This window comes from Kogia breviceps, chromosome 10 (genome assembly GCF_026419965.1).
Source record: "Kogia breviceps isolate mKogBre1 chromosome 10, mKogBre1 haplotype 1, whole genome shotgun sequence".
In the NCBI taxonomy this organism is placed as follows: Eukaryota; Metazoa; Chordata; class Mammalia; order Artiodactyla; family Physeteridae; genus Kogia; species Kogia breviceps.
Window position 1 is genome coordinate 35,386,319 of NC_081319.1, and position 25,351 is coordinate 35,411,669.

The 25,351-nt window shown below is 43.6% G+C and overlaps 2 protein-coding genes across 5 annotated transcripts in view; one reads left to right on the forward strand and one right to left on the reverse strand.

Annotated features, from left to right (window-relative positions):
* ACTR8 (actin related protein 8) overlaps positions 1-24,319 on the forward strand; it is a 30,032-nt gene extending 5,713 nt beyond the window's left edge. Inside the window, exons 3-17 of one of the 4 annotated variants that reach the window (XR_010842530.1) lie at positions 140-250; positions 876-980; positions 1,263-1,436; positions 1,956-2,049; positions 2,267-2,399; positions 3,710-3,863; positions 4,640-4,735; positions 5,243-5,383; positions 6,425-6,689; positions 7,485-7,648; positions 8,474-8,662; positions 10,312-10,345; positions 13,602-13,806; positions 14,847-14,950; positions 15,702-24,319. Coding sequence is in view for 1 of the 4 variants with exons in the window: in XM_059075587.2 (XP_058931570.2) it covers positions 140-250; positions 876-980; positions 1,263-1,436; positions 1,956-2,049; positions 2,267-2,399; positions 3,710-3,863; positions 4,640-4,735; positions 5,243-5,383; positions 6,425-6,689; positions 7,485-7,648; positions 8,474-8,617 (1,581 nt within the window). In the remaining 3 variants the exon portion in view is untranslated. Of the gene's footprint in view, positions 1-139; positions 251-875; positions 981-1,262; positions 1,437-1,955; positions 2,050-2,266; positions 2,400-3,709; positions 3,864-4,639; positions 4,736-5,242; positions 5,384-6,424; positions 6,690-7,484; positions 7,649-8,473; positions 10,128-10,311; positions 10,346-13,601; positions 13,807-14,846; positions 14,951-15,701 lie in introns of those variants that run through there. The other 3 variants (XR_010842531.1, XR_009337600.2, XM_059075587.2) reach the window with 3 other exon arrangements.
* On the reverse strand, positions 11,823-22,668 carry IL17RB (interleukin 17 receptor B). Its single transcript, XM_067043125.1, is given in 10 exon segments — positions 11,823-12,175; positions 12,178-12,392; positions 13,585-13,689; positions 14,826-14,970; positions 15,934-16,052; positions 16,789-16,928; positions 18,394-18,445; positions 20,272-20,400; positions 20,934-21,059; positions 22,545-22,668. Coding segments are annotated over 10 exon segments (1,497 nt in total). The 3' UTR covers positions 11,823-11,833.
* Positions 24,320-25,351: the final 1,032 nt, after the last annotated feature.

The following is a 25,351-nucleotide window of genomic DNA, read 5'->3' on the forward strand; positions in this document are numbered from 1 at the left end:
TACATGTGACAAAGGTGAAGGACATGCTACTCGTTGATGAGGGAGCATTTGCTCTTGCTGGATTAAATTAGTATTTTGCCATTTCTTTCTCTTTTTCACTAAATTCTTTGTATTCTTCATCTCTATTCTTTTTCCCCAGAAACCTGAAAGTAATGAACAAAGACAAAATGGCCTTAAGATGGTGGACCAAGCAATATGGTCTAAAAAGATGTCAAATGGTACAAGACGGATTCCTGTGTCCCCTGAGCAGGTTCAGTCTCAACTCTTTCTTCAGATTCATTCTTTGACCACTGCTATTAAGTCGTAACCATTCGTGTGTGCTCCCTATTTCATTATGCAAATTAAAGATGGGATTTCCTTAAAAGAGGAAGAAAAACCATTCTTTAACCACCTACAGAATACCTGAATTGGCGTTGCAAATGTCTAGGCAAGCCAAATAATTTGTAAGGTGGTGTTTCTTGTATCAAGTTGATGAAAGTTTAGTTTATCTGAGAGGCTTAAGTGTGTAATTCCAGAATCTTGATGGGAAGCTGTATTCTTACTACATTTGTCATTTTAATGTGATAAACCAGTACTGCTAGGAATGGACATGAGTCTATATGATAATATAAATCTATATTCAACTTTCAGCAGAGTACAGTATTAATTTTGGACTGACTGAATCACTGCCTAAGTGTTAACATTATGGGAGAAATCAAGATTGTGGAATAGGGCAGGAGAATCCACTTGTGACCAATTAATATTTTGTCACATATCTTGGATTAATGATTAAAATTTGCCACTGTATCTGGTCTCTGAGAGAGGAGAAAAGAGGACAACCCCTTTTTTCTTTCTTGCATGGATTCAGAGAATTTTCGGATGCTCTTTTGTTTCAGGCACGTTCCTACAACAAGCAGATGCGACCTGCGATTTTAGATCATTGCTCTGGAAATAAGTGGACAAACACATCCCATCACCCTGAGTTTTTGGTAGGAGAAGAGGTAGGAAACTTCTTTACAGTAAAATGGAAGAAGAAAACCTAGATACTATTTCTAAAGTCAATTTGCTTTGCCACCTAGTTCTAGTTTTTCTTAGCATTCTGTAATCCTACCCTGAGGACCAGATATTCACACTGGCTCCTGAGATGTTACATACACCACTCTCAACATTAGAACAGTCAGCAAATGTTAATGATAACTTCTGGCCTTAGGTTTTTGAATGTGAATCTAGAAAACCCTGAGAGAAGAGTTTTAACAATGTATTCATCTCCCTGTCTTTTCTAGGCCTTGTATGTTAATCCTTTGGACTGTTACGATATTCACTGGCCTATCAGAAGAGGTCAGTTAAATATTCACCCAGGACCTGGGGGCTCCCTTACAGCTGTTCTGGCAGATATTGAAGTAATATGGTCTCATGCGATACAAAAATACTTGGAAATCCCATTGAAAGATTTAAAGGTAAACTAAAATGACCAGTTATTGGATTGTCTTTAAGATTCTTGGTCAATAAAAGTATACTATACTCAGTTGTTTGTAAGACAGTGTCCTTGAAGCCTTCTCGACCTTAAGCTGTTATGGATATCTTTTTTCCTTCACTGAATTCCCCTCTGGTGCTTTCTTTCTTTTCTCATTTTGTTTGGTTCTTGGTGTTCCTCTCACCTGCTCTGCAATCAGCAAGCTTGCTCATGTTTATGCCTTCTCTCTGGACCTTTTTTGGAAACATCAGTTGTCTTATTTTTCATTTTACAAGTGTTAAATAACTCAAAGGGAAAAAAGCCCACTAAACTTCAGCATTTTCCGTTTTTTTTCATAAAACCTAAAGGATAGCAGAGAGCTTTGAGTTTTTATTTTGGGCCTCTAGCCATTGCTGCTACTGCTTTAGAGAGAATCCTCTTTGACGACAAGTGTGGTGAAATTTATTTTGACCTGACTTGAGTGTTAACCATTTTATATTTTTTTCTTTGTTCTTCTTTTTAGTATTACAGATGTATCTTGTTAATTCCTGATATCTATAATAAACAGCATGTGAAAGAATTAGTGAATATGATCCTAATGAAGATGGGTTTTTCAGGTATGTCTGATATCCCAGTGAAATCTGCCTGAAATGAGATTGTTTTTGTTTTTTCCTGACAAAGTTAATCTGATTCACTGCTTTATTGAAATGCTTATTCTGGGAGGGTCAGTGATACTTGGATGATTGCCTGGAGGTTCCTAGACTTTAATTGAACATTTGTTGTAGGATCTTTCCTGCTCCGCAGCTGTTCACCCCTCTGCCTTTTGTTTTTCAGGGATCGTGGTCCATCAGGAGTCTGTGTGTGCCACCTATGGAAGTGGTTTAAGCAGCACGTGTATTGTAGATGTTGGAGACCAAAAGACAAGCGTGTGCTGTGTGGAGGATGGGGTCTCTCATCGGAACACTCGGTGAGGAGCTTGGGAGGAGGTATTCCCTGCTCCTCCCCACACAGCCTGTTCAACTAAAAGCATCATGAGTTAGGAAGAAGTTTTTGTAAGGAATTACATATTCAGATTTTCCATATGAAACTAGTAAGATTGTGGAAGTGCAAATTCTAACACGTCTATAAATAGCCGATTTTACCCTTCCCATTGGAACTCTCTAATATGAGTTCACATTAGCAGCTCCTGAAAGCCCTAGTGTGTGTTGTGTGCTTTCCCACAGAGGAAGTGTGTATGTTAGCTCTGTGTCTTTCACTATGGTGTGGCAGAGAGATACCAATCACATTCACAGCAAAGCTTTATTTGGGTAAGTCATGTAGGAGAAAATAGGTTTTCAGGTCTGAATTCTCTAGCTAGCTAGCATTTTGAGTATTTGCTTTTCTCGTCATAATTGTTTTTGGTGAGGAGTAACTTTATGGTGGTCAAGTCCATCCATTATGTCATCACTGATAGAAGAGTTAATAAAATAACTAGCAGGAGCAGGTTTGCTGCTTGTCTATCCTGAGACAAGCCCAGCACAGGTAAGCACACTCAGGTAGTGCACATACCAGTTCTCTGCAGCATTTTGTGCTTCCAGGATGGCTTCCTCAGGATGCTTTAATTCTTCCTGTCACTCACATAGGAAGTTTGACTCTTAAGTCATAGAAACAAATTTAAAAGAGGGTCCAAGCAGTCCATGAGAAAGGTTAATTTGTTACCTCCCACGCCTAGTTACAGTGCATTCTCAAACCCAGATTGAGTTGTTTGGGCTCATCCATTTGTAACACCTAATGTCATTGGTTTTCAAAGTATAGAGAAAACACTGGACCCAGGTCTTCTACCACTAAAACAACACAGCAGTGATCTTTCCAAATCGTAGAAATATTCAGTTAGTGGATAGTATTCGCTAAGATTTTCTCCCATAAGTTTGTCTAACAGTGTGACTGCCTGCCATTTCTACATGTTGGTGAGTATAGACAGTCAAACAGCTGTCATATGCTACACATATGGACTTGGAAATGAGCTGGATTTAATGTGTATTCTGTTTCTTGGACATTTTTCGCAAATAGCATTTTTTGCTTCTAGACGTTCACCACTGTTTTTTGCTAGCTTCCTTTCTCTCTCCCTTACATCCATTCTGTCCTTTCATGCTTTAATTTATCTCTACAACATTTCTTGAAACTTCCTGTGTTTCACTGTGCCTAACTGAGTTTTTGGAGCACCCTTTGCACCTTCTTTTTTTCTTTGCACCTTCTTAACTGACAGGTTACCCTTCTGCCCTTTTCTCTTAACACTAGGCTCTGTCTGGCATATGGTGGATCTGATGTGTCAAGATGTTTTTACTGGCTGATGCAGCGAGCTGGGTTCCCTTACAGAGAATGCCAGTTAACAAATAAAATGGATTGCCTTCTTCTGCAGCACCTTAAAGAAACTTTTTGTCATTTAGATCAGGTGGGAGCAAAATCAAAATTGCTGATTATTTTTGTTTTCAGGAAAAATTGAAGATATTTAAAGATAATTAAAAATTTAAGAGTATTATGCAACCTGTTCAACACAAGTTTATTAAGGCTTGAGGCTGAAGCTCTTAAGGAGTGAGAGAGTTTTTTCGTAAGGTCAGAGCTGTACGGATGTGTCTCAGACTCTAGAAAACACAGCTAGTTTTTTTAAGAGAGTTTAGCTGGTGTCTCTCTCCTTAGGATCTACAATCATTCTAATAAAGGTTAAAGATAAACCTTTGCATGTAATGAATAGTAGCAGGTAAATACATAGGTATAGATAGTTAATAAAATGGTATCATTTGAAGCACTTTCTTGGTATTGTGAACAGTCAACATTTAGTCATTGCTGTATATGAATTGCTACCTTTTTATGCTATTTGTTTTAGACCTTTCTTTTTCCAACTTTTTTTCAAGTAATTAATTCTGAGTAAAAATTTTATTGAGAAACATAAGATGGGGTAACATTTCCCAGTTATTGAGGGAATTTGCTTACTGGTTTGGACATTGTATTGGTGTGTGTTGATAATGAAGCAAACAAAAATGTACATAGTGGGAATTTCAGAAATGTTGAAAGAGAATCAAAGTACAGTTGAACTCTTGTTTTATTAAGTTCCAGTGGGAGTGGTAGGAAGTTGTAGGGCAGCTCTTTTATAGGTGAGACTTAGATGGCAATTGAAGAGTTTGCATGCACTTTTACTGATTCACTGACAGCATCTTTTCTTGGAATCAGGACATCTCTGGGCTTCAGGACCATGAATTTCAGATTCGACATCCAGATTCCCCTGCCCTTCTTTACCAGTTTCGATTAGGAGATGAAAAACTCCAGGTAACACATCGGTATATATTTCCATGGGTAGAAAGAAAGGCAGCCAGGTTCAATCAGACTGAGAGAATATGTACTTGTTGGAATCCTCATGAGGTGAGAATGTCAGCTGGTTGTAAATTAGCTGCTAACCCAACATTTAAACCACTGGTAGAGTACAGATTAGAACAGATCTGAGCCATTATTTTAATTAGCCAGTATATGATGAGTTGTTATTTAGAAAGAGGCATCATTCTTACTAGGAAATTGTAAAGTAGATTACTAGGCACTTATTTTACATTTACTTTGAGATTTCTGGTGTTATATCACCCATTCAATTTGATAAGTGAGTTTTCTGGCCTATCATGCACTGAAGAAATAATGTTACTTCTGAAAGAGAATGCTTACTCGGTCTAACTTACAGGATCTGATCTGCCAGTTTTGTTTTTAGAAGAACAAAATTTATTTAATGGGTCAGTTTTTTCAGAAGGCAGTATCCTTGGTTGGTCATTCTTTTCCTTCCGTGCACAGGCTCCGATGGCTTTGTTTTATCCAGCAACTTTTGGAATCGTTGGACAGAAAATGACAGCTTTGCAGCACAGGTCCCAGGGTGACCCTGAGGATCCTCATGATGAACATTACCTGCTGGCCACACAAAGCAAGCAAGAACAGGTCTGTGGTAATTCTGTGTGAGAGTAGACAGTTTTGTCCCTGTATGGGAAGCTTGCCCATAATTAATGGATCACTGCAGTGGCTGCAAACTGACAGTATACTAAAGCTGATACTGTTTTTAAGACCGTAGATGAAATGAAGTCTGTGTTTAAAATCCAGATGACAGATTTCTTTATTCAGCAAACATCAATTTTCAGAATACCAGTCTACAAGATACTTCCCTTTTGGCATGTATTATTTATGTACTTTATGTATAATACTTTATCTACTTTTGAATACTTATCCAGTAGTATTTTCAGTAAAGTCTTACCTATTTTTAAATTATCATGCAAAAGCTGGGCGGCACAGGCAAAGAGCTGAATTTTTTGGTCCAAAGCTGATCCTAGTTATAGGATGTCTGATTCAGGGGCACAAATTAAAGCTCTTATCTGCTAATGAAACAGCAGCTCATGATGGAGAGAAGAGGGCTGTGAACCTCTTCTAGTCTTTGTTCCTGTCCCAAAGCTGAGCATGGGGTACTTAGATAAGGTCTGAAAATGAGGACCCATAACAGCCACTGGCCTAAGAATTTCAGTGAACTACTACACTTAAAAATTCAGGGGGAAAAGGTTCATCTACACCGACATTTCAATCTTAAAAATCCAATTAGTAATAGCAAAGTTATAGCTCTTTTACTCAGGAGGAGCTGTGGAGTGTGGGAGGCAGGGATGGCTTTAATGAGGAAGAGCCATTTGAGAGAGAGGGATCTGGGGGGAGAGTGAGGTGTTAACCTCACGTGCTGCCCGCCCGTGATTGTTGTGGAATTGTCAGCACTTCCTCATCTCTGCACACCACCCCTCACTCCCAGTTATCCAGGGGTGGGGACCAGGTGCTTGGTCATAGAACTATGTGTGTTTCCTCTCTGCAGCACAGTGACAGACCTTCTTTTTATAGAGTGTAGAGTAGTGGGGTAGGGAGGGGGTTGGATCTAGCTGGAGAACATCAACCGTGTTCTATCATAGCCTTACCATCCATTTGATTCTCCTTTTGATTGATTTAAAGTCTGCAAAAGCTACTGCTGACCGAAAGTCTGCATCCAAACCCATTGGATTTGAGGGGGATCTTCGTGGCCAGTCCTCTGATCTTCCAGAAAGACTGCATTCCCAGGAGGTGGATTTGGGATCCTCTCAGGGAGACTGCTTGATGGCTGGCAATGATTCTGAGGAAGCTCTCACTGCACTGATGTCCAGGAAGACTGCCATCTCGCTGTTCGAAGGGAAAGCCCTGGGCCTGGATAAAGCCATCCTGCATAGCATAGACTGTTGTTGTAAGCACGTCAGGGAGCCGGGAGAGAGCAATTACAGGGTTCAGGCTAGGGTGTAGTTTTGCCCTGCAGCATGTTCATGTAAAAGCTATTGAGCAAGAAAAAAAAAAAAAGAGAGAAAAAAAAAAAAAAGAAAAAAAAAAAGCTATTGAGCACCTGCTTTGTGCCTACATTGTCAGGTGTTAGGATCTGCTTCCTGGCCTCCCTGAGCATGGAGCCTAGTGGAAGAGACCAAAACAAGTCAACTTACCACACAAAGATGAAATTACAACTGTGGCAGGTGCTACAAAATTGAACTAAAGGGTTCTGACTGAGTTTCTGATTGAGGGATTTAATAAGGGGTTTTTACTCAGGAGGAGCTGTGGAGGCAGGGAGGCAGGGAAGGCTTTCCTGAGGAAGAGCCATTTGAGAGAGAGGGATCTAGGGGGAGAGTGAGGTGTTACCTTGGTATTCCAGGTAGATGAAGAAGCCTGTGTGAAGGCCAGTGTGGCTGGAAAGCAGGATGCAGGGTGAAGCTGTGGAAAGTGGTGGGTACACACCACGCTGGACTTTGTAGGCCCCCTAGAGATTCTGGTCCTAATCCTGCTACTAGCAGGGTTGGGGGTGGGACAGCAACATGCTCACATTTGTGTTTTGCAAGGTTCCTCTGGCTGCATGGTAGCATTGTCTAGGATGGGTTGGGAGAGAGACCTTTGAGAAGGCTCCTGCAGTTATCCAAGCAAGAGATGATGGTGGCTTGGCCTGGGGTGGTGGTGGATATGGAGAAAAACCGTGGAAGGGATTTCACTGTCTTTTCAGCGTCTGACGAAACCAAAAAGAAGATGTACAGCTCCATCCTGGTGGTGGGAGGTGGTTTGATGTTTCATAAAGCTCAAGAATTTCTGCAGCACAGAATTCTCAATAAGATGCCACCTTCATTCAGGCGAATTATTGAAAATGTGGATGTGATCACAAGGCCCAAGGTACGTTGTACACGGTGCAAGTTGTACTCTTTGCCAGTGAAACAGCATTATTTCTAGTTGTATTGGACAGAGAAAATCCTGGGAGGCGTGGGTTTGTGTCTGGGGAGTTCTTAAGGGCTTGGAGCAAGTAGAAAAATTACTTTCAGCAGGTCAACAGATGAGGTGAAAGGAGCTCTGGACTAGGGACTAGATTACTGGCGTTTAATCCCTGCTCTGCCCTCCAAACTAGCATGACTGACTTCCGCCTTTGTCAAAGGACTGGATGGGACAAGGAGAAGACTGACTGTTCTCACGCTGTCAGCCAGAACAATTCCATTGTTATCTTTCATATTAAGAATCTCCTGCTGGTCCCTAGACCAGGTGATCTTCAAGGATCTTTTTGGTTTGAACTATCTTGGCAACCGTAAATGCAGGAGTTTAGAAACAGATTGTGTCTGTGTTTTATTATTCTCACTGACAATTCCTGGGAATATTTTTATTTAATTTTAATTCTGAGGTAGGGATTGTAGGATATATTTATTCCAGTCAAACTTCAAAATTAGTTACATCCTTACATATGTTTCTGCCTATAGGGACTGTTTGTGGAATAATAGTAAATAGTGAATAGTAGCATTTTCAGTAATAAAAACTAAAAAATTTTCTTGTGAGTTGAAATAGAAGATGTCTGTGGTTCATGGATCCTTCATGGGTCTTTAATGCAAGTTGAAAATCTGATTTATTCCATATTGACTCAGCAGGGTTTTTCCTACCCCCAAATTCAAGTAAATGATTAAGTATATGTCTTGTCTGCTTACGCTGAAATATCTTTGTTTATCACCTCTCTAGGACATGGATCCCCGGCTGATTGCATGGAAAGGAGGGGCAGTGTTGGCTTGTTTAGATACGACACAGGAGCTGTGGATTTATCAGAGAGAATGGCAGCGCTTTGGCGTCCGCATGCTACGAGAGCGAGCTGCTTTTGTGTGGTGAAATGGACAGAAAAGTCACTGTTGAAGACCAACACATAACCTCGTGGTATAAAAGACTCTTATAGAACATTTATATTCTAATTTATTGACCTAGGTGCTTAAGCTTTCTGAAAATAAATGAATTTTAACTTTTATGTTGAGAACATGACATTGATGTAAAAAATAAGCTGCTTTTGTAGTCAGGACATTTGAGAATAAATAAGAACTAAGTCTTCAGTGGTAAACTCTCCTGCCCCTTCTTCCGGGTCTCTAACTCCCAGTGATCTAAATTGTTGCAGTAGAATGGTTCTCAGGTGGTGAAGCCCTTCGTTTAGGTTGGCTTCTGAGAGTCATCAGGCAGTCTCACATAACCATGAGGGGTGGGTATGTGACTGTGTACCTGAATTGTGAGAAATGTCTGGTCATGCATTTTCCCTCTTATCTAGTGCGGCAAGCACATATGTCGTGACTTGTGTATACTGGTAAAATTCCAACTAGGAAAGTTTTTTTTCTTTTTTAAAATTTTCTCCTGTATTACAAAAAGTATTGGGGCACATTCAGGTCTAGATTTCCAGAGGCAAAGATTTAAGGCTGGGCTGGCTGGCTTTTGTTACTGACATAATCTAGGTTGGGCTTGGGGAAGGAAAACAGTCATTGACCAAAACAGAACAGAAATGAAAAGGAAAACTCATTTGCTTCCTAAAGCCAGATAGAAATGATTTAGGTTAATGATTTTCCAACATGTTGTACAGATAAACAAGGAGACTGCTGTAATTTCTAACTTCAGCATCAGGTCCCCAGTTTTCCTTTACCTGAAAAATGAAGTGAAAGTTCTTGGAGTACTTTTTGTTCAGTATGATCGGTTGACCTTACTCTGTGAGCAGTCTGAACCAAAGTTTAAATATAGACAGCTATTACCACCAGTGGTCCAGGCCTTGGTGCAGCCTTCTGAGCCCCGGCAGGGGAAGGGAAGGAGGTTTGGAGACTGGAGCCAGCCAGCACAGCCTATGGGCTCAGAGACCTGGGAGGATGGGGAGGATGCCTATTTCTTGCCACTCCCTGCCAGGGACCATCTCACTTCTCTAGAACTGACGGTGGGAGTGGGGCTGGGGGAAAGACAAAAGTAGATGCAGATAAGAGATACAGGTAAGTGGAATATAGAAACAGTAAGGACGGTTGCGGGGACTTCCCTGGAAGTCCAGTGGTTAGGACTCGGCACTTTCACTGCTGTGGCCCCGGGTTCAATCCCTGGTTGGGGAACTAAGACCCCACAAGCTGCGCAGCATGGCCAAAAAAAAAAAAAAAAAGGATGGTTGCAAGTTTTAGGACTTGGAGAAATGCTGTTACCAGAGCATTTTAAATAAATAGGATTATTTTGCATATCTGCTCAGTAGGTTGGAAACGAAGAGTCTGCCAGTATTACAAAATTTTAATTTGCTAGTATTGTTTGGGATGTTTGCTTTAAATTTGAAAATTGTATGCTTTTATTTTTTCAGTTTTTTAACAAAATAATTAAATTTATACAATACTGATTTTATGTTTCTGGGCTGTTTCAACACAATTTAATACTGGCTACCTAGTTCTAAAAGCATAATGTATTTCTGTTTATAATAGTTTTTCACATAATAGCATATTTCTCACATAACTGGTAGATGTTGATTCAGAGGAGGTTGGTTTCTGGTCCAAGTTTTGACATAAGCTGTCTTCTATTACCAGCACTTACAAGCAGCGTGAAAACTGATCATGACAAGTAAGTGAGCTTTACCACATTAATTGTATTGCCTCGGGCATTGCTAAGTATTTGCTTGTGAAGCTGGACACTCTGTGCTTCCTTATTTTGGTCTTTATCTGTAAGACATGTATTAGAAGGAGCGGCATGGTCCTTTAAGGATAATCTACAAGAACATTTTAACAGTCATCCACCTGAAACTGATCCACATTCTGGAGCAGATGCAGTCTTGCACTGTGTGAAAGAGACACACTTTCCTAGATAAATATGGATGCTAATATAAACAACCTTTTGGTGACCTCTGCATTAAGAAAAAGATGCTTTGAGAAAAGTAAAAAGTTTGAAGACTTAAAACGCCACACATCTCTACATTCTGTAATTCTGGGGTAGATTCTGTTTTTTATTTAAGTAAACCAGTGCAATAATTCATTTATAAAAAGACTAATTACTTCAAGAAGGCTAACTTCAACATAGGAATTATTTTTGTTTTGAACATGGAAAGTTATGTAATAACCATAAAACTCTGAATTCTGACAGGTAACTTCTAATAGGTAACTAATAGGTAACTAATAGGTTACTAATAGGTAACTAATAGGTTACTGATAGGTAACTTTGGGCAAAAGTAGACATCATCTCTACAAGTGATGTATTTTGTTGTTGATGTTAAAAGTCACCTGTACAAGAGTCAGATAGGACACGAATCTAGTTCTGAGAGGGAGGGTCCTATGCAGTAGCAAGTATACAAGTGGTTCCATATAGAGTAGGTCATCTGGTCAGCAAAGACAGGTTCAGCTTGTTATTCCCTATTTTTGTTATATTAGAAATAAGGACTTGTGTGTGTAATAGAAGGTTTTTCACCAAAGAAGTTATTGAGTGAATTAGTGAGGACTCTTAGGTTTGGCATTCATTAATTAAACTTAGAAAGTGATAGAGCTAAACAATTCTACCTACTCTGCAGAGCATGGACTATTCCAAGATTGGATATTTGGCTGGGAGATGCTTTATCATTGATTATCTGAATGGTTATAGTTTTATAAGTGTTCTTGATTTTTAGGTGTGAGATTGACTTAGCTTTATAGTTATAAATTCAGTTTCTGTTCTTTAATGCCACAGTAGTTAGTAAATTTGTAACAATTTTATTAGCATAAAAACTTAATTACTAGACTAAGGTGTATGTATTCAGTTGTGAATCCTCCCTCACTTCCTTTTGCTAAAACAGGTATTCATATGGTTGACCCTTGAACAACACAAGTTTGAACTGGGCAGATTCACTTATGTAGATTTTTTCAATAAATAGGTACTACAGGTCTGCAGTTGGTTGAATCCACGGATGCAGAACAACAGATACAGATGGTGGACTGTAAAGTTATACATGAATTTTCGACTGCACAGGGGTCAGCACCCCTACCCCTTGGGTTGTTCAAGGTTCAACTGTAAGCCCACACAGATGGTTTCCTCCTGTAATTGGAGCAGTAGGAAGGCTTTAAGGTCTCCTGCTTCGTGTCTGGGCTACAGGGAGGAGCAGCTGTAGTGGCAGGCGTGCACCCTTCTCCCCATCAACACACGTTTGGCGTGGAAAAGCTCAGTGCAGAAAGCTGTAGCATCCTTCATGAGGCGGTATGTGGGGCAGACACTGAGCCCAGTGTCATTGTCTTTGGTATCATCCTCTCTGAAATAGACCACCACGTATTTGTGCAGATGAGTCTGGCTTCTCAGATCGCTGCAGAAGAGGTTAAAGGCGAGGGGGAACAGGTCTTGGGAGTTCTCACAGGGGCTGCCCCCCATCTTGCCACAGGTACCATCACACATGGTGTTATCATTGGAAAGGAGGAAAATGACCTTATCTGTGGTAAGGTCTTCTTCTGAGTGGTAAGCCACTGCACGGGACCCATCTTGGCTATTTTCTTTTTCTGCCATTTTTCAAGGATGACTTCACTTCTGCAGTGGTTTTGAAGAAATTCAGTGAAGTAGCAAACTGTGTGATGGAAACATATTTCAGATGGGTAAACCACAAGAACCTTAATGGGGGGCAGTAGTGTGGTAGTGAAGGAAGTCTTCTTGATCCTTTCTGTGAGGGCGAAAAGCATTTGTCATCTGTGGACAGCAAATAACAGGCTTTTACTCTAGTCTAAACTAATGATCCCTTGCTAGGGCACATCAGCTGAGTACCAGGGATGTTATTACTGCCAGAGAGGAAAATACCCCTGATGTTCCTTTTGTACACATCACCTGAAACACACCAGTGCTTAAACCTTAAAGATGCTTAAAAGATGTATTTTCTAAGTCCCTATCACTGAATTAGTCCACTTGATTAAGCCTGTAGCTTTTCAAATAAATTCATAGAAACTGTTCAGGTTTAAGGTACTCTGTTTCAGGTGGGTGGTTGTAAATTTAGTATTTTTAGTGCCATACGTGAACAAGGACAGCTGACCTCTCTGCCCTTCACATCTCGTTATGAGTTGGGTCAACTCAGTAGTTGTTCCATCTTCTACCTACAGGTGGTAGAGTTTCTTTACAGTTCCATAAGGTTAAGTGGTACCCCCATTTCAGCTGGAACTCAACTGGAATTCTGTCCTATACGTGCTAAAGAATGGAAACTAGGTATGAAACTACTGTAACGAATACAAGTCAAACAATAGCCATTAATATAAGTATTCTTAAGGTCAAAGTTTGACGTGGCCTGCTTACCTACGAAAGAACATGGGATTAATCTTGTTCTGTATACAACATCACAAACAACTCAAAGACTACATTTATATTTCCTTGTCTACATGTGGAGGGGAGCAGAAGCAGATGTTTTCAGTGGGCCTCCCTTTAGCTGTGTATCTATATAAATATTCTGATTTCTTATTCAGGTCTTCAGTGTTTTAGCGTTGGCAAGATCCTTAGAGTATATGAACCCAAGTGAGTGTTTTCTTACGCTTTGGAAGAATTATTTTTCAAAAGTAGGAGCTAGCATAGAGTACCTATCACAGGTAGAATGTAATTTGTTCTCAGCTATCTTTGGCCCATTACACTCGTTGTAGATGCCTCAATGGTAAAAAGAAAACAGGTGATAGCAGATCTGGAGTCCCAACCCCTGCTTTACCTTAGCAGGTGTGGTCCAGTCATTATATTAGTCTTTAGGAGAGCTCTGAGGCATTAAATAAATGTCTGACTCTTGTGTAATGTCAAAATGTGATTGCCTTTGGAGGAATCTCCTTAAAAAAAAATCAGTGTTATTTCCTCATCTGCGTTTCTTTAAAGAACTGAATTATAACCCTTATCATGCCTCCAGGTCAGATAGATCCCAACCGCCAGCACCCACGTGGCCACCAGCAGAGCCGAAAGAAAGAGAGGCAGCCATCCACCCAGCACACTTCTGCCTGGAGAAAACAAAGCTTATTCATCTTCAGCAGAACAGAACCAAATTTATCTCTTATTTGGAAACTAAAACTTTTACTCAGTGCTTTGTGGAAGTTTTGGTCCCTTTAAAGCCAAGGGTCAGCAGATCTCCAGGAGGTCTGCAGATCAGTGTGTTTTTCCATAGAGTGTCCAGGTGTTTCATTAGATTCTCGAAAGGGAGAGGGGGCCCAGGAGGTTAGGAACAGTCCTCTAAAATCATTTTGGCCTCTTACTCCACATTTTCACCGTGGTAACCAGTTTACGTTCGTTTTTTTGTTCTTTGCTGAATTAATGTTATTTTGGGTGCAATTACTTAATACATAATATGGATAGATGGCATTTTTAAAGGCTGTTTTGTCAGACTGACTGATGTGGGGGGTCATGACACCTGGTTACAGGAATGTTGAGGATCAGTTAAGCTCCAGCGTGTGAAAGTGCTCAGGAATCCATAGGCACTGTGCCTACACAGCAGTCAGGATTGTTAGGAGGGTGGGTTTCTAAGACCAGCAGCTTAAAAATTTTATTTTTTAAATTAATTTATTTTTGGCTGCGTTGGGTCTTCGTTGCTGCATGCAGGCTTTCTGTAGTTGCGGCGAGCGGGGCTACTCTTCATTGCAGTGCACGGGCTTCTCATTGTGGTGGCTTCTCTTGTTGCGGAGCATGGGCTGTAGGCACGTGGGCTCAGTAGTTGTGGCTTGATGGCTGTAGAGCGCAGGCTCAGTGGCTGTGGCGCGTGGGCTTAGTTGCTCCACAGCATGTGGACCAGGGCTCGAACCCATGTCTCTTGTACTGGCAGGCAGATTCTTAACCACTGAGCCACCAGGGAAGTCCCCTTTTAACTTTTGACCCCACCCCTGGGCTAGTTCTGGAAGCATTTTATTTGTCAACCTGCAGTGAAGGTACTAACGTCGCTAAATCCAGAGAGACATTCTCCAGAACCAGCTGCTCTCAGGCACCAATGACATGTGTCTCTTGGTGCCACTATTCCTAATTTGTTATCCAAATGTCTATGTGGCCACAGTGAATTACAGTAACAGCCAGGCCTGAGCCACTGAGACGGATAAGAAAGTCAAAAAGCAGTGAAATGCATGTTCCCTCATATACTCAGTCCCTTTACAGCCCTGATGTTTTTCAGCAGATCCTTGTGGCACTCTGAATATCAATTCTGCACCGTTGATTTTGTTTCTCTTCTGTGTATATCCTGCTTGGTCACGGACCTTGATCTCATTAAATGAAGCACAGGTATGGAAATAAGGAGTCAGCTAAGGAGAAATGAGGGTCTCAGCCTTATTTCTACTTTCACCAGAACTTCTCTTCCCTTTTTTTCTGGCTTCAACCCCTCTCGAGCATTGTAATAGTACATTTTTTTTCCTTGGTCATACTTCTGTCACAAAGCCCTAAAATCCAGACTAGTGACTCAAGACCCAACACCTTCTAAGACTCCTGAGCTATGAACCTAAACTTTGTACATGTTGCTAAGATGTTAATTTCCTTATCTAAAAGGGTTAGGTCACATCCTAATACATATACAGATATGTACTCCAAAAAACAGTGCAGTGGGACTCCTCTTGACTTAAGCCAGCGCTTTACGACACGTAAGTCCCTTGGGACTAGTAGAGTCTGGTTCCCTGGAAAAGGGGTGCACTCCTAACGTGCTGATGGGTGTCTGCTCCACCGGGCGTGTCTGAGCTCTGCCCGTATGTCCCGGGAATGAAGAACAGAAAGGCCCTATGTCTCGGGTGTAGCTGTGTCCCACCGGGACCTTCCATGGCCCCACAGCATACACTCAGAGTGGAAAGAGCTGTGAGAACACCTGCTAGCCCAACATCCTGTTCTCCAGCGGAGTAAACTCAATCCCCGAGGGGACAAAGTTCATATGCTGATTGGGAACCCTAGCCTGCAGATTTCAAATCCTTTGTTACTTCATTTTGCAGTGAAAATGGAGGCTTGGGATAATAAAATGGCTCACAATTTCTCTGTGTTTCTGTGACAGAAAATAGGAATACAAGCACCTTGGAAAGTCAACAGCCACTCACAGAAGCAGAAGGGACGATAAGGTCAGCTTCCTGACCTCACAGCTGTGAAGATGGAGGCCGGGATTCCCCATCAGCCTCACATAATGGCAAGACTGCTGGCAGAAGCGAGCTGGGGAGAGAACTCATCTGCTCCAACTAGAAAGACTCCTCAAAGGCAATGAGTTGCGGTGCAGTGGGTCATTTCAGTGCCCTTCCCCTCTCCTCCCCTCCCCAGAGCATCTCGTTCAACTTTACCTGGACCACAGCACCTTCACTTTCCCCAGTCCCTTGAACCACCACGGAAGTTCGAGTTAGTTCCTTCTGGTGCAGGTAAGTGAGACAAACATCAAGAATTAGGAGCCAGGGGCTTCCCTGGTGGCACAGTGGTTAAGAATCCTCCCGCCAATGCAGGGGACACGGGTTCGAGCCCTGGTCCCAGAAGATCCCACATGCTGTGGAGCACTCAGCCCATGTGCCACAACTACTGAGCCTGTGCTCTAGAGCCCGCGAGCCACAACTACTGAGCCCACGTGCCGCAACTACTGAAGCCCTCGTGCCTAGAGCCCGTGCTCTGCAACAGGAGGAGCCACTGCAATGAGAAGCCCGCGCACCACAACGAAGAGTAGCCCCGCTCACCGCAACTAGAGAAAGCCCACAGGCAGCAACGAAGACCCCAATGCAGCCAAAAATAAATACATTAAAAAAAAAAAGTATTAGGAGCCATACGAATGATTAGATCAAAGACTGCCAATGAAGATAACGCTCTTCCCAAACTGACTTTGAACTCAGTAGACTATGTTTGAGTCAGGATTCACTCCATACTTCTGAGACCTCTACCTTTGGTTGGTTTTAGAGTCACAGGGATGTTTCCAGGGATGCTACCAGGGACTTGTTTTTCTTTGTCTGAATTAATCAAAATAGCCCAGCATATCCGTACAGCAGACAGTTCTGCCCGTGCTGTCTCAAAAGAGAGCCTGTCCAGGGAATCTGCATTCTTCAACAAGAGAAGGAGAGCTGGAGGTTGAGGACGGGGGTGGTGTTGAGGAAATGAAGGGGAAAAAAGTACCTCCAACACATAAGAAATCCCAATTACAGTGGTAGTTTGAATGAGAGCCACATATCTGTTTCCAAGGGGACTGGTTGTAAAGTTCACTTCTACCATGGTCTCATTCTTCTTACAAGCCGTGATGTTTGGATCCCACAGACTTCCTGTGAGTTGAGAGAGAATCACAAGGCTGGAGTTGCAAACTCAGCCCTCATTTAAGTCCCCATAAGGGCTTGACAAAAACAGATATATGTCCTGAGGCACACGTCCAAGAGATACTTATTCAACTACACAGTGTGCCTTTTATTTATCATCCCAAAGTAACCTGCTGCCCAAGAAAGTTTAGTGACCCCACGTCACTGCTTTGCTGAAAACAGCTTCCCTGGGCTGAGGGTGGCGAGAGGCACAGGCTGGGTTCTACTACTCCCTTCTATTCTCAACATCCATTTTGAGTGAAGGGCTGGGGTCAGGATTTCCTCCTTTCCAGGACGGGGAGCAGGAGCCACAGGTTAGGAGACATGTCTAAGTTTATAGAGCGAGGGAATTCAGCTAGAACTAGAACACTCTGGGTTCCAGGAACTCCATCCGTCAGACTGCCCCAGCTTTACTGGATGTATAGAAATAAGGAAATATCTCATGGCTTAGAAGATACCCGGACAGGTTTACTCTGTGAGAAAAAGCTGGTTGTTTCATTCATGTGGCTTGCAAATCAGCACTCGGTTGATTTCCAGGAACATGATATAGAATACCGTGTATTATTTTCCCCACCCAGGAGGCCATTTCAAGTCCCAGCTCAGAACTGTCTTTAGGAGTTGGGTTCTAAGACTGATTCGAGGCCCTCAGACCCCCTCACATCCCAGTGACCTCCAACACTCCAGATCTCTCCTGGTGGGAGGCGAGAGAGGAGGCACAATGCTCCAAGTCTGCCTTCCAGCGAGGAGACGCGTGCACTCAGTCTGCTGGGGTTCATAGGGATGCCTGTGGGGTGGGGGTGCCTAAGAGGCAGGGACTGATCCCCCCCAAAACCACTAGCCTCATTAGCACCCTAAGACTATTACCCGGAAACGCACAGAAATCCTTGTAAACCCCTTGGAAGTTGGACAGTTGGGACTGATTATCCTGAATGGGCTTATTTAAAAATGTGAAGGGAGGAGGAAGGTTCTAACAGTCTGGCCTGTAGGATGTGGACCCCTATGAGGTCACAGGTTGAGAGCCTTCTTCTAGGTCACTACTTTAGCTAACGCTCCCACCTTGAATGTTTGCACATCCAAGCAGAAGGGTCCCCGTGACCACAGTTCAGTGGTACTGGGGTTTGAGCAGGTGGAGGACTTAACAGATTCCCATTCAGGCAGGAAGGGCCTTTGGTTTGGGCTAAAATGTTACTTTAACCAAGGGAGCAGGGTGTTTTTTTTCTGTGACTTGCTCACCATATTAACCCACTACGAGTCTGTCCATCCCTGGGTTCAGTGGGCACGGTGCTGGCCGGGATCAGCCTTCACAGTCTGAGCAGTTCGGATACATAACAGCCCCACACTAGGCCTCAGTTCCTTCATCTTAAAAAGCTTGAGCTGCGCTGACTCACGGTATGAATTTCTTCTAATAACAAAAGCAAATGCTGTATTTACTTAACTGCCTCGACGTACTTTTTTTTGTATTTCATTATGTGGTCCAGGCAGCCTGGAAATTTGAATGAAAGTTTTTACATTTTAGAAGAAGGTATCTTTGCTCCACCCCCTTGCCAACAAGTGTGCACACACATATGCTTACCACACCTGCCAGAAATTTCAGATATGAGGTCAGATAGCAGATTTAAATGAGATGCTAACATTATACTGTTAAACAGAAGGTTATCTATTCATGAAGTGATAACCAGAATCTAAATACAGACTTTATCAAAAACTATCTGTGATCCCCAAGAGAAGACTTAGAAACCAACCATTATTCAAAAATGAGGTTTGGTAATATGTGTAGATACTGCCCCTTCCAGGAGGTGGAGCTTAATCCCACCCTATACCCACCGCCCCAGGATGGGATAGACTTAGTGATTTGTTTCCAAAAAGTAAAATTTGGGAAAGGGAAAAATACTAGATTGCACAGAGAAGCCTGGCAGACACCACTTAACCAGTGACAAAGGTGAGTACCACCTGTGACATCCTGTGCATGTCACCCACCCCTGACAGAGTGTCATGAGAAGAGTGCTTCACCTCTGCGGAATTCTCACCAAACACATCTATATCCCCAGTCTAATCATGAGACAAACACCAGACAAACCCAGATTGGGTTTGCAAGATGCATGGTCATCACCCCTCAAGACTGCCATGGTCGTGAAACACGGGAAGACTAAGAAACGGATCAGATGAGACGAAGGAGTCACAGGGGACTAAATGCCACTGGGACAGAAAGAGGACATTAATGGAAAAGCAGGTGAAATCCAATAAAGTCTGGAGTTTAGTTCATAGAAATGTACCAGTGTTGGACTCTTAGTTTTGACAAATAGACCACGGTAATGTAGGATGTTAACGATAAGGGAAACTGGGTGAGAAGAATATGGGAACTCTTTGTACTTGCTTTGCAACTTTTCTATAAATCTAAAATTATTCCAAAATATAATTTAAAAAATGAGATTTAGTCTCATCAGGAAAGCTGGGCACTACTGTGTAGTAAATGATGTGATGCCAAGAATACACTGGACCACGACCAAGGAACAATGACAGATTGGAAATTGCTCCATTTGGCTTCGATGCTACACCTGGGACAGGGACAGGCATGGGATACAGAACAGGTGACCCAGCCAAGCGGGGGTGACGTGGGGAGCTGCTGCGGCCGGGCACCGTGCTGGACCCTCCTCACCCATGATCCTGTCTCATCCTCATCCCAACCCTGTGTGTGATACTGCAGGTGTGACACCAGAGAGCTGATCATGTGTCATAGAGCAAGGGAAAGAACCCAGCATTCAACTCAGTGCCACCTGCCTCTTCACCGCAGCTCAGGGGACAAACCTACTGGAGTCTGTACATGCTTGGAGACCAGCCACACGCTGTCAGACTACACAGCCTGCCAGAAGCTGAGGCTGGAACAAGCGTTTTGCATCAACAACAAAGAATGGCTAAAGTGCATCAGTCCAGAAGGATCAGAGTTTGACCGTCAGCTTCACTTCTGCATGTGTAACCAGGGCAAGTTACTTAAGTTCTCAGTTTCTTTATCTGTAAAACGGGGCTGTCCCAACCTTGGGGTTGTTGACAGCTTAAGTGAGATGATGCGTGTCAAGTGCTCAATCAGTGCCTGACACACAGGCATGGGCTTTCCCCTCCATTTCACCTGCCTTAATCCTCTCCTTGTGAGTGAGGTACGGTTACTGTCATGTCCATATTACACACGAGGAAGCCGAGACTCAGCAAGGCCAAATGCCTTGTCCATGGTACCTGGCTTCTCTGTACCAAACCACATACCAAAACAGGTGTCCCAGCAAGACAGAGTAAGAGAAGAGTGAGGAAGTAGTGTACCTGGTGAGGTGAAGTTCACAGCCAGGGAGGGGCCATTTTCATTCATATTTGCATTGGGGATGTTATGGGCCCCAATGAAATAGACTGTGTTCAGCTCTACAGGAAAGCCGATGTAGGAAAACGTCCACTGCAAGGCAAAGCGGGAAGCCCTGAATTTCCAAGTTCTTCTCATTTATAATTTCATTCCTTAACCTACTGCTGAAACTCATGTCTCTAGTCAATGTCCGCGAAGGAAATGGACCCCACACGGTTTGCCAGTGTAACTCAAAGAATCAGAGAAGTGTAAAATTCTAGAGCCAGGATGTAATTTTCTTTTTTCTTTTCTTTTTTTTTTTAAAAGGGATCTTCCCGGACTGGGGCATGAACGAACGTCCCCTGTGTCGGCAGGCGGACTCCCAACCACTGTGCCACCAGGGAAGCCCCAGGATGTAATTTAAGTTCAGCTTCCCTCACTTTGCTGATGGGGGAACTGAGGCCCAGGGGTGCTGACTTGCCCAAGGCACACAGCAGAGTAATGGCCCCAAATGGGATTTGAACCCAGGCATCCTGCTTCAGGCTTCAGGTTGTAGCTCTCAGCAGCCTGTATGTGAGCACAACATCCACACCCCCAACAAAGGACCTGGATTAGTGACAATTAGCCAAGTGTCTCCAAGTGCTTTGTTTGCCACCAGAGGGTCTGGTCTGAGTCTGGAAGGCCTCAGTGTAATTGCACCTGATGCAGTTGAAGGACTAGAAGTGGCTTTTGCCCGTCACGCAGATCTTGGTGGCTTTCAACAAGCATATGCTGGCTGCCGAAGTGGGCAAGAGGGCAGTTGTGTAGTTAGTGCTAAATCTGTGGGTGACTTGATGCTAGACAGCCTGCCTGCCTCATCGCACTTCACATTCACTGCAGCCCTCAAAGGTAGGCACTATGATTGTCTCCAGTTTACAGATGGGGTAAGTGAGGCTTAGGGAATTTCAGGGAGCTTTGCTGTGGCTTACAGAGTTCATCAGCGGAAGAATGTAGATTCAAATTCCAAAGCCTTTGCTCCTCATAGGTGAGCCTGAATTTCAGAGATACCTGCAAAGAGGAGTCTAACTGTGCTATTTTGGGTCTCTTTTAAGAGGAACAGGCCTGCTGTATAGAACACCACAAAGGCCTCTCAGAGTGTCCTCAGCAGCCATGCCTGTTCTGTCTGCACCTTTATGCATGCTGATCCTTCTCCCTGGAATGCCCTTTCCTCCTATGCTCTGCCTCTCCAAGTCTTATCCTTCAAGGCCCAACTCATGCACCACCACCTATAACAACAGCTAACATACATGAGCCTGCTCTGTGCCAGGGATGAAGCCAAATGCCTTACTGCAACATCTAATTTAATGTGGTCTCACCAGGGCCCTCTCCTGCTCCTCTCTCCCCAACCCCCTTCGGAGTACAGGTCCCTCCAGGATTCCCCTGGTGGAGTCTGTGCCTGTGTCTGCCTTCCCTTGGCCCTCTGGGAACCTGACTGGCACTCCCAGATTATTGACCGGATGGAATTTAGCTGAATTTAGTGGGTGGAACCTACACACATGGCCTTTAGGTCCCCAGGACTGGTTCATCCAAAGAACTCACAATGTGCCTCAGAGAAATGCCAGGACTTCCACAATGCTCTTTGGGACGTGGAAAAGTTCTCTACCCGAGAGGGTGTTTTCCTAAACCTCAGGGATCATCTCTGGCCTTACCCAATTTTCTTCCATGAAGGACAGCATAACATACAGAAAAGCACACCAGCGTGCCATATGATGAGTTTTCACACTCATGCAGCCAGTACTTAAGTCAAGGAACACCCCAGGAGTGCCCCTCAGGCCTCCTTTCAGTCATTCCCCACCTGAGAGTAGCCACTGTCCTGACTTCTAATTGCTTAGAGTAGTGTTGCCGGTTTTGCACTTTTTGTTAATGGAATCATCTGGTGGGTAGGACTGCAGGCCTGTGTGCAGATGTGAAGGTATGAACTGCTGAATCTGGCTTCTTTTGTTTGTGAGATTCAGCCACACTGTGTGTAGTTACAGATCATTCATGCTCATTGCTATACGGGATTTCGTTTTATGATTCTAATTCTACTGTCAGGCATTTGAGGCATTTTTTGGCTGTTAGGAATACTGCTACTATGAACATTCTAGTCTGTGGCTTTGCTGTGTGCATGTACGTATTCTGTTGGATATGTGCCTGGGAGGGGAAGTAATGGGTTGTAGAGTCTGCCCTTTACTGCTTTAGCAGACACATCAGGCCTTATCTTTGATTGATGCAAACTTACCATTTGCCCGGAGTATCCAGCTTATGTTCATCAAAATTGAATAGTCCTCCAGCACAACACTGCTTTTAATAGGCTCCACTCGGAGATCCCTCAAGTCTCCTGGGGTCAGGGTGTGTCGGACCATCCATTCTGGAGATGGTCCTGGGAGAAGGCAAGACTGCCCATGGACCTCCCCCCCTCCCCAGCCCAATCCAATGCCACCTGCTCTACGTGACCCACCCCGACCACCTCTCACAATTCATCTCTTCTTCCAGCTAAGGCAGGCCAGACATTTCTCAGTGCTGGTTGATGTGCAGCCGCGGTGATGCTCAACCTCCTGGTCCCAACCTACAGAGCACGTGTAACCACTCCGGGTCCCTTCATACGTATGTGTGTATCCAATATATTTGACATGTTTATTAGGATCAGTCCTGCCTTCCCCACACCTCATCCTGGACTCCAGCCAGCTGGCCCCCATGACTCTCCTTTCCTACCTCCTAGTCTCTGCTGGTACCATCTCTCCTCCAGCTCACCCTGTCCATCCACATTTCTTGGGCAGAAGCCCACCCATTCTTCAAATGCTACAATCTCCCACAATCCTTCTTCTCTAAAACATTTGCCTCCTGTTCCCAACTGTAAGTGACATCCCTCCCATGGCACTTGATCTCCCTCCGAGGAGTGGCAGGCTTCCCTTTTTACCTTGCATGGCGATTCTCACCCTTCCTTTGCCTCTAACTTGCCAGGAGTCCAGCCCACCCGAAACCCTGGGAGCTCTGCCTTGAGCAGATAGAGGCTTCACCCGCATCAGCTAACAAAGCAATGGTTCACCCTGTGCCTGGTCTCTGATGACCTACTGCCGGGATTCGGATCCCCTATAGGTCCAACCGTGCTTTTGATGTAAAGCCCTGTTTCTAGTGCACCTACCGGGTTCAGAGCCACACTGAATCGTCTGCAAGAGAGAAAGAAACCGAGTGCCATGTTGAATACCATCAAACCACAAGCTTTCATTTGCCAATTAGGCAAAACACCATCTTTTTCCTTAAATGCATATACAAGGGATGAATGCTGAACTGGTTCCACTTCACGGTTTGAGGGAGACTATGTGGCCCCATGGTAGGCTATGATGGGCCATAGATTAACCACTAGTACACTTGACCCTCAAGCCTGGCCATCACCTCCCTTAAAGACCAGAGATGGGTTCTTTACCCCTCTCTGCACCTCAGCCATCTCTGCTACAAGCAGGGGATAACTGTGGACCACCATGAAGGTCCCTTCACACTCTAATGTTTAACTGTAGGCTTTCAGGACAGTCTAGAATGTATTGAGTTTTCTCAGGTTAAGGACTGGCTGTGCCAAGAAGATAAGCAGAAGAGTGCAGTCCATGGTTCCTTTCCCAGGTGCTTTAAAAAATTCTTCTTCTAATATAAAAGGACTCACCTGAGATATTTACAAAATCATAACGCAACTGTGATTTCATCATGTTATCTTTTAAAAAGAACTTTTAGGGCTTCCCTGGTGGTGCAGTGGTTAAGAATCCACCTGCCAATGCAGGGGACACGGGTACGAGCCCTGGTCCAGGAAGATCCCACATGCTGCGGAGCAACTAAGCCTGCGTGCCACAACTACTGAGCCCGCATGCCACAACTGCTGAAGCCCATGCTCTGCAACGAAGAGTAGCCCCCGGTTTCTGCAACTAGAGAAAAGCCCGCGCTAGCAACGAAGACCCAATGCAGCCAAAAATCAAATCAATAAAATATATAAAATTTATTTTAAAAAATAATAAAGAGAACTTTAAAAAAATAAATAATATCATCAGTGTCTAAGAAAGTCCAGTATTAAATCCTTTGGAGTTAACTGCTCACGTCTTTTTATAAGCAAAAATAATTAGTACTTTGGTTTTGTAATAAAATACTGGACCTAAAATGCAGCCGCAAGTTCCAGTGACATGACACAGCATGGTTAAGTCCCCCAGCTCTGGAATCTGATCCCTCACGGCCTCAACATTTCTAAACACCTTGTACGACAGAAGGCAAGACTTTTGATAGTCTGAGTAATCTGAGTTGGGTGAAATTGTCAGTCGCTCATCTTTGTCTTTTTAAAGCTGAACTCCAAGGGATATCATCAGGCAGCTTTTTAAACAAATGAGCCACCATACTGGGAGCTACGTTCTTGTCAAAGGGCTGGTGAGACAAATTTTAGGAAGAAGAAAAGCAACAGCTCTAAACTTTACAGAGTTCAAGCTGTTGGCCTAACGGCAGCTACTGCAAAAGCAATGAATTCTTCCTCTAGTGGAAAAGGCCAGGGAGTGAGGGGATGGGCTCCGAACTGAGACAGAGGACAAGGAGAGTAGCTGAAGACATAAGGGCAGGGAATGCGTTTTGTCTTTCCATCACCAAGTAACACCATGCTTTTATGCTATGTGCTATGCTAAAAGGGCAGCAATATAGCTTCAAATGCTATTTCGCAGATGAGCTTTTCTTTAATGACCCAGAAGATTCTCTCAGTCCTTCAAGGCACAGGGGACGAAAAGAAACCTGCAGTAGGGTTCAGGAGCTTAGCTCTGAGGACAAGGGCCCCAGTACAGCGAAATTAACGGGGCAAAAAAGGTGAGTGGAATGGAGAAGCAGCTCTTGTGCCCCCAAAGAGGGCAGACCTCAAGACCCTAGGCAGTAACAACAGTGAACACCTACTATGTGCCAGGCTCTTTGCTGCTGCCTTGCAGGCCCTATCGCTGTCCTTCACTAGATCCTGGTAAGTTAGGCATGACCCTTCCTTACACAGAAGAGGATAAGAGGCTCCGTGAGCATAAATGGCTGAATCAAGAGCAC